The sequence below is a fragment of the Geotrypetes seraphini genome, chromosome 2 (genome assembly GCF_902459505.1).
Source record: "Geotrypetes seraphini chromosome 2, aGeoSer1.1, whole genome shotgun sequence".
NCBI lineage: Eukaryota > Metazoa > Chordata > Amphibia > Gymnophiona > Dermophiidae > Geotrypetes > Geotrypetes seraphini.
Window position 1 is genome coordinate 387,006,138 of NC_047085.1, and position 17,591 is coordinate 387,023,728.

Genomic DNA, 17,591 nt, shown 5'->3' on the forward strand with positions numbered 1-17,591 from the left:
CAGTCATCCAGTCCACACAAGATCTAAGGTAAAGGCACAGTCCGTTTTTTCAGCTGTTACTTAGCTTTTCTTTTCTTTGGTTGTCTTTTCCATTTTGTCTGTCACAGATTTTATCCTCACATGTCATGAAGATAACCCTGCATCTCAGCTGTAAAATGTGCTGTTTTAAGAGGCACTAATATATCTCAAACATTTTCTTCACTCAGTTTTACCAGCACTAATTCCTCAAATTTGTTTGGAACCTTTTTCTGTATGAAAAGGGGAAAAGGTCCCTCAACTCCAGAGCTGCTTCCCTCTCTCCTCATTATCCACTGCCACATTTTACCATTTCCCAAACCTTTACAGCAGTGTGCATGTGAAAACATGATAATACAAATGTTTGTGGTTCTGACAACATTAAAATAAATTAATATAAATTTTATATTTAATATTTTAAGATTTATCTATAATAATAAAATGCTAGCCCGCGCATGCGCACTAGCGACGCGTGTTCCCTGATCCCTTTTCTGTCGGGATGTGGCCGCACGAGTGCGCATGCGCGCCTATTACCTCACAACAGGCTCTCTGCTCTCCACCTAGCGCTGCTTTCAAAGGGCCCGGTAAAGGTTGGAGAAGGCGGCGAGCTCTGACAACAACAGCAGCGCCACTGCACACCCTGCCGCCACCCCCTCCGGCAGCTCGCACGGCAGCTCCAGCTCCAGCAGTCCCCGATGATCCGTGTAGCCGCCCGCCTCGCGTGCTCTGGTCGGCATTCGCCTCGCCCCCACGAAGGGAGCCACCTCTCCATGAAGCGTGCCAGGCACCTGGTAGCGGGGACGGCCGGCCTTACCTCCTCAAGGGGGGATAGAGGTAGCGCCGCCTCTCACTCACCCATCGTTTCTCTTGAGCAAGGGTCTCCTGAAGCTCTTCGTTCCATGAGGGAATTCCAGGCGCCACGAGCAACGGCCGTGTCCAGCGCGAGCCTTTAACCAGGGTGGGAGAGGTGCGAGCGCAGCCCCGCTCACCCCATGCGCGCTTACAAAGTTCCCTCTGTCGCAGACCCCCCCGAAGTTTATCACATCCAGAAAAAATGACACTACCGGCCAAAGTTTATTTTTAAGTTTAAAGGTGCAGCAACAGCTCCTCTCACGAGCCGCACCTGCATCGGAGAAGGCTTCCAACGCAGGCGGCGATCGTGAGAGGAGCTGCCGCGGCACCTTTAAACTTAAAAATAAATTTTTGCTGGTAGTGCCATTTTTCCTGCTTTGCCCACTGTTTAAATGAATTCTCTTCACCGTTCAGACTCCAGAAGTGCTCCTCCGAGGCTATAAGCCATCTATCGGGGTTCCACGGAGAGACAAAAGGAGCAAGCCCAGTTAAACGTTTGCCAAATTAGCTCTGCTCCAGGACCAGCAGAAGGTGAGTTTTCCATAATTGTGCGACTCTAGACTGCCAAGGATTGACGACCATATGGAATTATGTCATGTGGGAAGAATGCTGTTCGACGCGAGAGGGGGGGGAGGACCTGTTCGTGCCCCTATGATTGGTTAGTTCTGCGATGTTAAGTGCTTTTCTGCAGTATTTGGCGTGAATTATGCATCAAGAAGGGGAAGGAAAGGAGGAAGTGAGAGGGGGGAAGGAAACTAAAGAACGAAAGGGGGGAAAGCAGAAAGAGAAGTAAAAGAACAGGAGGTCCCTCAGAGGCCAAAGAGATAAAAAAGAAACATGACACTCAAAAATGAAAAAATTTGCATGATTATAAAGAATGCAAATAAGTCTTAAAATGGCCCATTTCTGTAAAACTTTATTGTTCAGAGGTAAGGCTGCTGCACAGAGAGGGAGAGGGAAATACTGCTGCCATTGCTGCACAGGGAAGTGGGGTAGGGGAGGGAAATGCTGGTGCACAGGGAAATGGAGGGGGAGGGAATGCTGCTGCACCGGGAAGTGGAGGGGAGGGAAATGCTGTTGCTGCTGCACAGGAAAGTGGGGTGGGGGAGGGAAATGCTGCTGCACAGGGAAATGGAGGGGGAGGGAATGCTACATAGGGGGCAGGGAGAGAGACAGATAGAAAGAAAGACAGACAGCAGGAGGGAGGGAGACAGACAGACAGAAAGAAAGGGAGAAAGACACAGGGGCAGGAAAAGGGACAGAAAGACAGACAGAGAAAGGGGGCCAAGGAGAGAGAAATACAGCAGGAGTTAGACAGAAAGAAAGACAGACAGACAGACAGACATATATTCTAGCACCCGTTAATGTAACGGGCTTAAAGACTAGTATATATATATATATGTGTATATACACACACACAAACAAATTAAGGCTGCAGAAAGAGTAAAACGTTTAATCGCGATTAATCACATTGTGCCACAGTGATTAATCACAATTAATGGGTAAGACATTTGAAAATAAAATACAACAAACACAATTCCTGATAACATAAGAATAGCCTTACTGGGTCAAACCAATGGTTCATCAAACCCAATAGCCCATTCTCATAGTGGCCAATCCAGGTCACTAGTACCTGGCCAAAACCCAAGGTGTAGCAATATTCCATTCTACCAGTACAGGGCATGCAGTGGCTTCCCCCATGTCTTTCTCAATAACAGACTATGGACTTTTCCTCCAGGAACTTGTCCAAATCTTTCTTAAAACCAGCTATGCTATCCGCTCTTTACATCCTCTGGCAATGTATTCCAGAGCTTAACTATTCTCTGAGTGAAAAAAAATTTCCTCCTATTAGTCTTAAAAGTATTTCCCTGTAACTTCATCGAGTGTCCCCTAGTCTTTGTAATTTTTAATGGAGTGAAAAATCAATCCACTTGTACCCGTTCTACTCCACTCAGGATTTTGTAGACTTCAGTCATATCTCCCCTCAGCCAACTCTTTTCTAAGCTGAAGAGCCCTAACCTTTTTAGTCTTTCCTCATACGATTGGAGTTCCATCCCCTTTACCATCTTGTTCGCTCTTTGAACCTTTTCTAGTGCCACTATATCTTTCTTGAGATAAGGAGACCAGAATTGAACGCAATACTCCAGATGAGGTCGCACCATGGAGCGATACAGGGACATTATGACATTCTTAGGGCTCCTTTTATCAAGGTGCGCTATGGGGGTTAGCACATCGGACATTTCATCACGCGCTAACCCCCGCGGCAAGCCAAAAAACTAACGCCTCATCAATGGAGGCGTTAGCGACTAGTGCGGCAGGCAGTTGAATGCGCGGTATTCCGCGCGTTAACCGCCTACCACACCTTGATAAAAGGAGTGCTTAGTCTTGTTAACCATCCCTTTTTTAATATATATATCAAGCAGCAGCTGTAAGGCAGAAGCTGTAAACTACACAAAATTCAATTTTTGGGGGCTGCACACTCCTAATGCTCACCCCTTTAGATCAGACCCGCAATTTTATCCCTTTTTAAACCTTGTTGAGATAATTGCTTTTTTTAAAATTAATTTTTAAAGCTCACAATAAGTGTAACATATAACACAATCATTTATACTTTAACATCACTTAATATATCATCAAATTCTAACTCGCATCAAATATCCCCCCTCCCTTATACCCAACAATTATTCATAAGCAAAAGAAATCATAAAATATTCCCACCCCCCCCCACCCCACCCTGGACGTGTATGAACAAGAGGGAAAAAATTAATATTTATTCTATGCCATAATTTCAATCTTTACAGTATCTTGTTAATGGCTCCCAAATAATCTGAAATTTTTTAAAATTTCCCTGCTTTTTACCACATTTTCTGGCAATGAACTCCGGAGTTTAATTAAACATTTGGTAAAGAATGTTTTAAATTTACTATTTAGTAGCTTCATTTCATGCCCCCTAGTCCTTGTATTTATGGAAAGAGTAAACTAGCGATTCATGTCTACCCATTCCATTCCACTCAGTATTTTATAAACCTTTATCATATCTCCCCTTGGTCATCTCTTCTCCAAGCTGAACAAGTTGCAGATTCATTACGCAGGAGCAGGTAAGTGTGTTAATCGTGATTGAATGTTTTCATGCACATTAAATATTTCACTATGTAAGTAAAAATCCAGTCATCTCCTTTACATTAGTCCATATTTAGAAATCATGTGTCCAATAGACTAATGAACACTGTTTTTCACTTTTACCACTTCTTTAGGGCTTCAGACATGCCATTGTTTGTTCGCTGATATTTTTAGCGATACAGAACACCTTTTTGGCTATGGCTGTGGCCTCTTCATTTGCCCATATGTTTCTATATGTATTATGTCAATTTGTTGAAAATTTTTATATATATAAAGTGCTCAATATAAATAGTTATAAAAATTTAACTTACCCCGGGGTATACCAGTGTTCCCGCTAAGCTGCGCTGGGGTGCGTTGGCGCACAAAATATTACCTCGCAGCGCACATGTTTCTCGTCACAGCGCACACAGTGTAGAGCACAGTTCTTCAACCGCCGGTCCGCAAACAAAATCTTGCCGGTCCGCGAAGGATTCGGTCCCCGCCGCAACGAAAGGCCGGCGTCAGCTGACTTGCAACTTCCTGTTGCAGTCGCTGTGCCGGGACTCCTGCCTTCGCCGGGACTCCTGCCTTCCACCGCGTTTGCCTCCTGCCTTGTCTCCGCACCTCCAGACCAGCAGCGGCAGCTGTGTATGCTTTTAACTTCGGCACAGAGCTGCCCCTAATCAATAGTTTAGCGCGGTTTCATAAGGCAGCCTCGGGGCCTTTGCTAGGCCGGCCCACATCGCATCATCGAAGCGGGCCGGCTATCAAAGGCCCCGAGGCTGCCTCATGAAACCGCGCTAAACTATTGATTAGGGGCAGCTCTGTGCCGAAGTTAAAAGCATACACAGCTGCCGCTGCTGGTCTGAACTCTTGGGCCGCTGAAGGAGGGCAAAAAGCAGCTGTCCTGGAGGTTTCCCTTCCTCTCGCCTTTACAGGTTCCTTTTTTCCACCTTTTTTTTTTTTCCTTCAAACGGCAACGGGCCCCAGCATCGACATCAATCAAGTAAGTTCCACTGTTAATCAAGCGGTTCTGCTCGGCCAAAGCTTCCCCTGTGACATGAGCCACCCTCAGGGGAAAGAAAGTGACCCACAAAGGTGAGGGGAAGGGGGGCAGATGATGGAAGTTGGGGGGGGAGAGAGAGAGAGAGAGAGAAGGGGCAGATGATGGAATAGAGGAGATGAGAGAGAGAGAGAAGGGGACAGATGATGGAAGTGAGAAGAAGGGAGAGAGAGCAGAAGGCAGATGGATGTCAGTTGAGAAGGGAGAGCAGATGCTGAATGGAAGTGGGGAAAGAACACATACTGGATGGAAGGAGGAGATAAATAAAGGGGGAAGAAAATAGTAAGATAATGGAGGGGTGAGGGAAAGGGGTGACAAGCTGTGTGTAGACACAGTGAAAAGAGGGAAACGGGACTAAATAGTAAGAAAGAATTTAATTTAGATGGAGGCAGAAAATAGAGAAGGAAGACCAGAGAAGAAAAGGGAAGAGAGAGCAGAGAATGATCAGATCTGAGTGGAGGAAATGAGAAGAGAGATATGCTAAAAACCACAGGGGGGAGGGAAGGATAGAGATGCCAGACCATGAGGGGAACAGAAGGAAGATGATGGATGCTAGACCAAATTGGGGGGTGGGGGAGGGGGCAGGAGGAGAGATGGCAGGGAAAGACAGACAGTGAATGGAAGGGGCAGATGCTGGACTGAAGAGACAGAGAAGGTTATCATGCTGCTGTACCGGGCCATGGTACGCCCTCACCTGGAGTACTGCGTCCAGCACTGGTACTTTAAGAAGGACACGGTACTACTCGAAAGGATCCAGAGAAGAGCAACTAAAATGGTTAAGGGGCTGGAGGAGTTGCCGTACAGCGAAAGATTAGAGAAACTGGGCCTCTTCTCCCTTGAGCAGAGGAGATTGAGAGGGGACATGATAGAAACATTCAAGGTACTGAAGGGAATAGACTTAGTAGCTAAGGCAGGGAGAACGAGAGGGCACTCTCTAAAGTTGAAAGGGGATAGATTCCATACAAACGTAAGGAAGTTCTGTGGTAGAAAGCAACATATTTATTTGGCTCATAACTTGCTGGCGCCCGATATTTTTAGCTCACAGTGAAAAAAGTTTGCTCACAACACCCGCCCGCTTAGAGGGAACACTGTATGTGACATACCCCGAACCGATCTTATTAAGGAGATGAAAATTCGTTAAGATAAGTTAAATTTTTATAACTATTTATATTGAGCACTTTATACATATAAAAATTTTCAACAAATTGACATAATACATATAGAAACATATGGGCAAATGAAGAGGCCACAGCCATAGCCAAAAAGGTGTTCTGTATCGCTAAAAATATCAGCGAACAAACAATGGCATGTCTGAAGCCCTAAAGAAGTGGTAAAAGTGAAAAACAGTGTTCATTAGTCTATTGGACACATTAAATATTTAGCACATTAATTGCATTAACGCGCTAAATATGCAATCCTAAAACAAATATATTTCATTTCTACAGTTTCTAATGAAATCATATTTAATTAAGAGTTCCTTTTATCAAGGCGCGCTACGGGGTTAGCGCGTCGGACATTTCATCACACGCTAACCCCCGCGGCAGCCTAAAATCCTAACGCCTTGCCAATGGAGGCGTTAGGTACTAGCGCGGCAGGCGGTTTAACGCGCGGTATTCCTTGTGTTAAACCGCTACCGCGCCTTTGTAAAAGGACCCCTAAGTTTCCAGGTTTATTTGGGACTTTATATCCCACTTATCAAACATTATTGTCTACAAAGTAATACGGATGCTGGCTTAATTCACAAGGTCTGGAGATGGAGCAGAGAATCACTTTTTCATTAGATATTGTATCTGAAAGAAGCGTATATGCCTTTTGTCAACCTAGTGTGACATGAGCTCATTTTGCACTGAACAAATGCATTAAGAGATGTTCCCTGAAACCTGTTTGCTGACCAGTATTTCTCGAAGATTATGCTATAAATACTCATTCCCAGTATAACATGACACGGGCTCCACAGCCTACTAAACTTTAAAATTAGGCAAAGCTGACACCTAGTGTCTGTTGTACAGGATTGCACACAGAAATATTGGGGATGGAACTTCAAGATGTGTCTGGGTAATTTCAGGGGTTACCCAGATAAAACTGTTTTAAAAAATGGCAGCCCACAGACCATATACAGTAAATCTGGTAGGGGAGAGATATGTGCTGGGATTGCAGACAACTTATATATTTAAGTTGGGCTGCAGAAATGGCTGTCCTAAAATTAACTGAACATCTTATTTGGTTAACTTTAGGTGAGTATAATCAGCAGCCTACGTTAACCACTTAAGTTAGCTAAATATCTAATTAAAATTTAGCTAATTATTTCCCTACAGCATAGCTTTCTTTCAATCTTGCTTATTATAGCAAGCCTCAAATTTTTCTCACCTAGGAAGCACCATTAGCATGCCAATGGAGTGAAGAAGTCATCTACTGATGAGAGATGCAGGCTGAGAACAGGAATGCCCAGCTCAAATCCCCCCCACAGCGTCCAACTTGTGATCTTGAGGCAATGGGGGATTAAGCAATTTGCCTAGGTAAAAAAACTCAGATTGTGAGCCTCCAGTGACGGAAAAATACTGAATGCACACCACTTCTATAGTTCTCAGGCTTGCAGGCAGTATATAAGAAATTGAGTACATGAATACATAAGTTATAAGAACATATGAATAGCCTTACTGGGTCCAACCAATAGTTGGTCTAGCCCAGTAGCTCACCCTCACAGTGGCCAATCCAGGTCATTAATCCCTGGCAAAAGCCCAAATAGTATCCTCCTGCTTCCGATATTTAAGCACCAATCCTACTTTATTTTCTACTTGAAGTAGCAAGATATATCCACGTTGGGAAATGTAAGGAGTACCACAAGACACCAAAGCCTAGTGTGGAGTCAGTGTCAAATTCTACCTAAGCAACCCCTGCAGTGAAAGAAACCCAAGGAAGAATAGTGTGTACTTACAATCAATCCCAAATCTTATTAACTAGAGACCACTTCCCTTCCCCCTCCCCAACTCAGGAAGCCTTTGATCCCTGGATGTGAACTTCTACAACTATGTAGAGTGTTCCTTGCTTTACAATACAAATGGTTATGCTCTGAGTACAAAACTCAAATATAACAGGTTTGACTAGAAACAAAAGAATGAAAAGTAGATCCTTACCTTTTCTACAGCAGGACCCTCCTCACTTGAGACACTGGTTTTTTTGGACTCACTCTTTGTTCTAGTCAACCTTCTGGTCACCTTCTCACGGAGTTGGGTGGCATAGCCAATGTGTTCATATATGGGGTTTTTGGTCATTTTTGAAATATACTCAGCAGCCTTGGTTTCTATGTACAGTGTTATCAGACCATCTGTCACCAAATCATGGATAGATTCAAATCTCTTCCCTCCCACAAAGTGCTTCCCATCATAGAAAAGTCTGTAGTTCAATGTCTGATGGCCAAACCTGTTTAGAAAAGAGAAGTAAAGTAAGCACAGCTAGAATGACAGCAGAGTTGATCCTCTTTGGATCAGGTATTATACAGTATTTTATTTAAATTATATAAAAGAAAGCAGGCCCATATCAAACTCCGCAAAGAGGATTGTGAAAGATTGAATCACAATCTAATTTTGATGGATTTTTCATCTTACATGGAACATTCAGAATAACTTTACAACAGGTCACCTAGGTTGGAAGGTCGTGTATATTCCTATTTCAAGGCTATTCTATAAAAGCACATAAGTACTTACCTGTGTGCGTTTCCAAAATAGCTCACAAAGGCATAAATCTCAAAATTCCACAAACATAATAAGTAAGACTCTTAGGGAAATTTCTAGAACATGATTCAAGTAGAGACTTGTCACAACTTCCATAATTTTTTGGAATGGAATTAAATTAAATAATATCATCTTTGGAAGCATGTGCTGAACTGGACTAGACAAGAATTTAATAGCGTACTTCCATTTGGGTCTATGAAAATCAGGACTTATTATGAATCAAGATAACCCCCCTTTAACTAAACTGCGATAGCGGTTATTAGCGCAGGGAGCCACGCTGAATGCTCTGCGCTGCTCCCAATGCTCATAGGAACTGTATGAGCATCGGGAGCACTGGAGGTTCATTCAGCGTGGCTCCCTACGCTAATAACTGCTATCGTGGTTTAGTAAAAGAGGTGGGGGGAGTTATATATAATTAGTTATTCAATAAGAAAAAATGTAGATTCTTAGAATATGCATTAATCTCACTGAAAGTAGGATAAAATATTAATAAAGGTTCAATTTATATTTTTTAATGAATGCTCAATATAGACCACACTAGAGGTCTGCACGGGAATGGGATTGCGGGAATCCTGCGGGTCCCACGGGGGTCCCGCGGGAATCCCCCAACCCACGGGACTCCCATGGGGACCCCCCTCTAGCCAACGGGACTCCCACGGGGATGGAAGGCTTTGGAAGCAGGGTTCATCCATATAATATAATGGACATGTCAGCCTTAGTAAAGAGGAGGTTTATAAGTTAATTACCTGAACAGAAAACAAAAAAAGGGTTCCATCAAAGAGATTCCACAAGGAAAACAGCAGCGCAAACACAAAAGAAACTGTGGAATTGATGATCCTGTCAGAAGTAATTGCTGCTTTTTATGGGGACGGGCGGGGTTGGAGGTAATTCCTTGTGGGGATGGGTGGGGACGGAGAGGATCCTGACGGGGATGGGTGGGATTTCTGTCCCCGCGCAACTCTCTAGACCACACCCCTTGTTTTTTTAAAAGTTTCTTGGCTGGAGCCCATGCTGCTGTTCTCCAGGTTATACCACTTCTACTTCTCACACACACACTGGGGAAAGGCCCATATAAAAGACTAATCACAATAGGATTTTAGTTTGATTCAAAATGATGGGAACAGCTATCTAACAGATGATTTCAAAAACCCTTTAAAGAAGGTGATGGCTCTCTGTAACCAGAGGAGAGAGAGGAAGAAATGCGGTAGTAATCCCTACATGTGATAAGACTCTGGTTGGAAATTAGAGAGGAAGAGTTCCAGGCTACTCTGCTAATGGCTTCAGAGAGTACCTACTATATCCAAAAAGCCACGAGGTTGTGGTATGCAGAGCACAGCACATACTTCTTTGGTAGCTTCTCTGTTAGCAGCAAGGGAGCTTTGGGAATGTGAAGTCTGAGTCAGCAAGTAGAAAACCGTGTCAAAACCCGTATTCAAAAGGAAGTTAATGTTCCCTGCCGGCCTGTAAATGCATTTTAACATCCTTATCTATTTAAGTTTTGGTCCGTACGGTGGCAATTCAACAGAGCTCCTCCACTTAGGTACCTCAAGAATGTGCAACAGGAGCTCATTAAATATTGGCACCTGAACACCCAGGTGCTGTTATAGAATACTAATATAATGTGCCATCAGTGCACCTAACATTTATATACCTGCAGTTATACCAGCACAGACCTGGCATAACTATAGTTGCATATATGAAGCAGGAACAACATAAGAGTTGCCATACTGGGACAGGTCAAAGGACCGTCAGGCCCAGTATCCTGTTTCCAATAGTGGCCAATCCAGGTCACAAGTACCTGGTGAGATCCCAAAAAAGTTAAAACAGAGTTTATGCTGCTTATCCTAGAAATGCCGGCCTATGGACTTTTTAAGAAATTATTCAAACCTTTTTTTTTTTTTTTAAACCCTGCTAAGCTAACTGCTTTCATAACATACTCTGGCATTACTGATAGCATTGTATAAGCTGTGCACGTAAGTAGGAGCCCTACCTATGTTTTGACTGTATGTACACCCTCCTTGTATTTATACACAATGCCACTTACCTGCACCATTACAAAATAGCGCTTAGGCACCTTGCTGGCATTTTCACAGGTTAAGTGTACACTTTATGCATGTTAAGTGCTAGTATTCTATAAATGTATACATGCAAAGGGCGCTCAAATGCAGGTGTCAAGATACAGAATGGCCCTTCACATGACTAGTGGACAAATCCCTCTAAACAGCAAGACAAGGTAGCAGTGGTAGTAACAGTAGGATTCCTGGGATACAAAATATTTTTTCTTGATACAGTGTTCCCCCGGTCATTCACGGTCGGCGGTTCGTGGTCCCGGTCATTCACAGTATTTTCCAACCGCGAACCGCCAACAAGGAGAGGACAGCTGGGGAGGCAGGAGAGAGCAGCCGGAGCACCGGCGAGTGCAGGAAATCACTTGCTGTATGCTCCAACCGCCTCTTTCTGCACTAAGTCGGGCCTTACCAATCAGGAGTTGCTTTGACATGCAGCTCCTGATTGGTAAGGCCCGACAGTGCAGGAAAAGGCGATCGGAGCATACAGCGAGTGATTTCCTGCACTCGCCGGTGCTCCGGCTGCTCTCTCCTGCCTCTCCTGCTGCCCTCTCCTGCTCTCCCGCTGCCCTCTCCATTCTCCCCCACAAAAAAACATATTTGCGGTTTTTCCAAGATTCGCAGGGGTTCCTGGAATGGAACCCCTGCGAATATCGGGGGTGTACTGTATAGCTAAAAGCACTCACATTAGTATGATAGTAAAGTGCATATTTTCTGATCTAGGTCAATTGACTTTTTTATTTTTTTTGCAACAGACCTCTGTTCTAGGTGGGGATACATTTGTTATCACTAGATTGTGCAGTAATGAGATCTTAGACCCATTAGGTTTTTTTTCTTTCCTTTTTCCTTTCTTTAACTGTATTTGTGTGTTGGTTAGATGAGCTAAAGTTGTGCACTATTTATAATGTTATTTCAGTTTTTTATCTTTTAACTTGCTTTTCTATTTATGTCCTGAATTTAAAAACAAAGCTTTAGACACTGATGTCCATCTTAGTGACTGCATCTAAAATCACAATTAAACAAGGGCATATTGACCTTAATGCCAATTTAATTATTTGAAACAAATTAAAAAATCATCATTTCTACTGCTTCGAAGAAGAAACAATTTCAACCAGCTTCTCACAGCACATGCACTTCTGTTATTTACTCCTTCTTAAATAGGACCCTAGCATTTCAAGCTGGTAGGCAACAATCTTGGTTAGGTAAATGTATTCAGCAAGCTATGTTATCATATTGCTGTTTTCGGAAATTAATTAAGACCACTTTGTTCGATAAGTTTATTACTTAGTGAGAGTTTTATTATTGAAATTCTATTTTACAAATATTTGTATTTTTTACTGTATTATCGCATTTCGCTGATTGTCCAGCTCTTTTTAGTGTAAACCACCTAGAACTTTTGGTTATGGCGGTATAAAAGAATGAAGTTATTATTATTATTAACTGGTGGAACCTACATGTGTAGATTTCTAAAATGGGGGCAGCTACTTGTAGAAATGCCGATACCTCTGCCCAGAAGCTGCAAGGTCCGTGCCATTCCATTTTTTCAATGTGCACCTTTGTAAAATGGCTGCTTCCACTTCACAAGCTGGCAAATACCTGCATGAGTGTGTGTCTATTAAAAACAACAACAACAAAAAAAAAAACAGCCACTCTATATTGGCAGATCCTTTTCTGAAACAAGAGTACATCCCAACCTAAATGTCTCAATTCCAATCTTTAAATTTTAAGTAAAATGAAGTTCTATACTTATATCATCACTCGATCATCAATAAGGCCAACCTGTCATAACAATCAACTGAAATGAAGTACTCAAAATTAAGTTCTGCTATGTTATTGACTAATATTATATGGCATTATATTTTATGTATGTATTTTGTAACCTGGTTAAGTTATAGGTGGGATATAACTGTTAAATAAATAAAATCAAAATTTACCTCAGCGCCAATGTGTAGCAGCCGGGCTGACGTTCACTTTCTCTAATAAGGTATGCACCTTCTGCACCTGCAAGAATTTCATCTGCTTGTGTCCGGGAAATTATCCCATGGAATCTAATGCAATAGAAAGACCATAATTTTATTAAAAATGACAACTCTGAAAAAAAAGTCACAAGGATCACCAATCCATAAATCAATAAAATTGTACAATTAAACTACCAATGAGGACTAGGATCATAGATAAGAGAGAGAGAGGCACAGACATTGCTTTCATACCTTACTTCTCTGTTTGCACATCATTCCCCATAGCAAGCATATAAAGATACACGCATACTATTTCCTATGTGGGCTTTGGAATGTTTTCAAATCAAAAGCATGGGGTATGTTTAAACCTTAAATTGTGCTTGCATTTACACCTGATCTTTACCATGCGCAAAAGTTCTGTATTAACTTATGTGTGCATGGTTGCATTTTCAAATATTTGTGAGTAAAGCCAAACCCCTTTCCAACACTACGTTCACACCCAAGAACACCTCTGCTCAGTCTGGACAGTTGCATTTGTGTATACAGGGTGTGCACATGCAACTTTATGCAAATAAAAATCAACTCTATAGTGGGCACCAAAATGCATCAGGAGGGCATACAGTGAGGAGTAGCCTATCGGTTACTGCAACGGCATGAGAACCAGAAGAACTGGGTTTGATTCTCGCTGCAGCTCCCTCCATTGCCAGATTATATGTAAACCGCTTTGACTGAAACCACAGAAAGGTGATATATCAAATCCCATCCCCTTTCCTTTACTCTGTATGAGAGGCCGCTGTAAAGTTCTCAGCCCAAGCAGGAAGAGAATGATGTGGAGCCATGAAACTTACAAGCTATTCCACACTTTTTTTGACCCTCAGTAATATGAAATTAAAGGAATACAGACAATACTCTTCAGAGAACACTTTAGCAAATAAAGAAATGATTAGGAGGAAATGTGGTGCTTCCTAAACCTGGCAGAGATCCCAAATTGGTGGGGTCCATTTGCCCTATCTCATTACTTAATCAAGATATAAAATTGTTTGCTGCTATTTTGGCTTCTCGTCTGGGGGGAGTTTTGCCCATGTTGATACATCCTGATCAATCTGGTTTTGTGCCTAGCCGGTATGCCTCCATGAATATATTGCGAGCTCTTGCGGCGCTGCATCAGGGTGGGGCCCAGACTGGAGACACCATCATAGCCAGTCTGGATGCTGAAAAAGCCTTTGATAAAATTTTGTGGGATTACTTGTTTTGGGTGCTAATTCAGTTTGGTATTATGGGAGAGTTTCTGGAGGGCGTGCACAATCTTTATCGGAATCCTACAGCTCAAATTTTGATTAATGGGGATCTCACTGAGTTTCAGCCTTGCAAGGAGTACTAGACAAGGGTGTCCTTTTTCACCTATGCTTTTTATATTATCTCTGGCAGTGAAGGTTCAGCAAATGACTGACTTGTAGGGGATACAGATGGGGCTTGAGGAATATAAAATTAATCTTTTTGTGGATGACATATTGATTTTTCTAGATCATACTGCACATGGAGTTCCCTTATTGGTGTTGCTCATTCATCAATTTGGATCTTTTTGGGGATTAACAATTAATATTGATAAGTTTGAGGCATCAGAAGTCTCGCCTGGGTATGCGGCGTGTCAGGACCCCAGTTTTTCTTTGTCCTGGTCCAAAAAACCCTTGAAATATTTAAGGGTCTATCTCCATGCAGATCTTTCCATGGTGTATAAGAGGAGCATTCGGATTAAGTTAGAAGCAATTAAACATCTTTGCTATAAGTGGAAAGAACTCCCTATCTCTTTCCTGGGCCACATAGCTTTGGTAAAAATGGTGATGTTCCCTAAGATACTGTACCCATTGCAGATGTTACCCTTGTGGGTTTTGGGCAGAGTTGAGATATTTTACCGTAGCACCATGACTACATTCATTTGGAGATCCAAACAGGCAAGCATCGGCTATGTCAAGTTAATTTGGGACAGGAGTGGAGGTGGTATGAACTTACCAGCTTGAAATACTATATGGCAGCACTGGATACATGAGATGCATTCAGGTTGTTGTTCTCAGTTTGTCCCCAAGAATTTTTGGGCAGTTCTTAGGGCGCTATACTCTCCTTTTGGCGTGTTACAGAAAGGGGGGGGGGAAGGCCCTGGACCCATTGATGATGCGTCCACTGCAGCTTGCATGGTGATGGTGGTGATTTTTTTTTTTGGGGGGTGGGCAAGGGCTCATCTCCATTTCTGGAATTTGTGGGGAACCCAGATTTTCCAGCGGGTAGTGGGACCCCCTTTTTCTTGCGATTGACCTCCCAATGTTGCAGGTATGTGGGACATTTTTTAGATTTGGAATGAGGAGTTGTTCCATCTTTTCAGGACTGCCAGTGGAGAAGGATTTGGCCCCATAAAGGATTCTTTGTTTATTTACAGATGCACAGTTATTGCCGTGCCTTGACTATCTCTTGGAAGGGGGGGCCCACTTTTTTGAAAATGGATATTTCTTTTTCAGCGATGCCCCCATCACATAATAGGCTGGCTGTCTGGTACAAATTGAAAAAAACAAAAGGAATTGACCCCAAAATATCCACAAAGAAGAAAATCCAGAGAAAACCAAAAAAACTCTGTGGAGAGACGATGTTCCTAAATCCCTTACCCATCTTAATTACATTGCAGCTGACTGGAGTTCTTTTTTGGGAGACACTGTAACAGTGGCGGATTTGGCCTCCAACTTTCTCTTGACTGCCCAGGTTACCCCCGAATGCTAGCTTGCATGAACAGCATTTAAAAGTGTTGAATAAAGTGTATATTACTAGATGTAAAGGGAAAAACTTGGGGCTATGGGCTGATGATATTTACCTCCGATATCAGACTCAGCGGAGCACTCTGTTACATAATTTTCTGGCCTGCAGTGTTGACCAGACTGGAATCTGCAGTGGGCTCTTCTACAGACTGGTATTATAAGACCTTGCTCCTTAGTGTGGAGCATCCCCTACTGGAACATGGTTTTCTGGAGCACAGCAGATGTTTCTTGCTGGTTGCCCTTACCCTGGCCAAGAAAGTTATCTTGCAACATTGTAGGGGGATGCATTTGCCTTCATTCCAGCACTGGGAGGCACACATGGCTCAAATGGGAGAATGGGAATGTCACAAACAAATTGGAGAAGGTTATCATGCTGCTGTACCGGGCCATGGTGCACCCTCACCTGGAGTACTGCATCCAGCCATGGTCGCTGTACATGAAGAAGGACACGGTACTACTCGAAAGGGTCCAGAGAAGAGCAACTAAAATGGTTAAAGGGCTGGAAGAGTTGCCGTACAGTGAGAGATTGGAGAAACTGGGCCTCTTCTCCCTTGAAAAGAGAAGACTGAGAGATCAAAACATTCAAGATACTGAAGGGAATAGACTTAGTAGATAAAGGCAGATTGTTCACCCTTTCCAAGGTAGGGAGAACGAGAGGGCACTCCCTAAAGCTGAAAGGGGATAGATTCCATACAAACGTAAGGAACCTCTTCTTCACCCAGTAGTAGTAGACAACTGGAATGCTCTTGCGGAGTTTGTTATAAGGGAAAACACTAGAACGTATGCAGGCGAGACTGGATTCATTTGGAGCACTGGTCTTTGACCTAGGGGCCGCCGCGTGAGCGGACTGCTGGGCAAGATAGACTACTGGTCTGACCCAGCAGCGGCAATTCTTATGTTCTTATGAGACTACAGTATTCTGGGGGCACATGCTTCAGGGTTTACCTGGGTCTTTGGGAAGGCTTTTCTTCTTTAAGTTATGTTTTTCATGTTTGGTCCCATGCACTGGGGGTGGGGGAGGGGTGGTTGGGTGGGCGGGGAGGGGGGGGGTGATGCCTCTTGATATTAGAAAATGTGGGAACATTCTTTGCTTGACATGATGCTTCTATTGTAACTATACGCTTCTAAGTTTCTTGCTTCTTGAGCAGTACATTCAATGTGCTTTCATGCCTTTTTGCAATGATAGATTGTCTTGTGATCTACATTTCATGTTTGTATTGTTGAATGCTCCTTAATAAAAAGATTTACATAACCTGAATTGGATCTAAGATGACTGCTGAATAGACGTGCTGAGAAGTACGCACCTGAACCACGCTATGCCTGCCTCTTTTTTCTTCTTTGGTGGCCTAAGTAGCCCGATATTCTTCTTGGGATGCCGGAAAGGAGAGGCAGGAGCACTGCTGGTGCCTCGCGGCGCACCGGAGTGCCGACCTTTTGCAATATCGAAGAATTAGTGCGGCGAATACAGGGAGTCATTGTGATGACATCGGAGATTAGCCCGCTGAGGGCACTGCAGCATGGTGAGACTGGAGTTGCTCCTCTTGGACTGGATACCACCCTTAACCCCGACATGCGAGCACCACCCCCACAGCCTCAGATCACTAGCTCTCCAAGGGGCGAGGAAACCCCAGAGTTGAGGGAGGTCCTTTCTCCTGAGGCAGTCAGCATTACACAGGAGAGCATGGAGGCAGAGCTCCATAGTAAGGGATTCTCTGCACGAGAATCAGGGGCTTGTTCAGCTATGGGAGGTGGTTTAAGCCAGACAGAGCAACGCCAAGGAATTTCTCCTGAGGGTGAGCATTTTTACACTCAACAAAAACCTATATTTTGGGAAAAGCCCTCTCAAGTGACCCTGGAGTCATTAAGGGACCTGGTGGCAAACTCTGGCAAGACTATTAGCCTCAATTTCCAATATATTGAAGGTAAACTGATCCAACATACCAAAGAGCTTAAAGATTTAACAGAGGACATGACAGTTTCTAAATCTTTGGTTCAGAAGCTTGAAT

General features: G+C 43.3%; 1 protein-coding gene across 4 annotated transcripts in view; it reads right to left on the reverse strand.

Annotated features, from left to right (window-relative positions):
- Positions 1–17,591, reverse strand: part of CHN2 (chimerin 2) — a 387,683-nt gene that overhangs the window by 230,187 nt on the left and 139,905 nt on the right. For all 4 annotated transcript variants that reach the window (XM_033930756.1, XM_033930753.1, XM_033930755.1 and 1 more), the window contains 2 exons: positions 12,761–12,874; positions 8,164–8,449 (listed from right to left, as the gene is read on the reverse strand). In XM_033930756.1, coding sequence (XP_033786647.1) covers positions 8,164–8,449; positions 12,761–12,874 — 400 coding nt within the window. The remainder of the gene's footprint in view (positions 1–8,163; positions 8,450–12,760; positions 12,875–17,591) is intronic.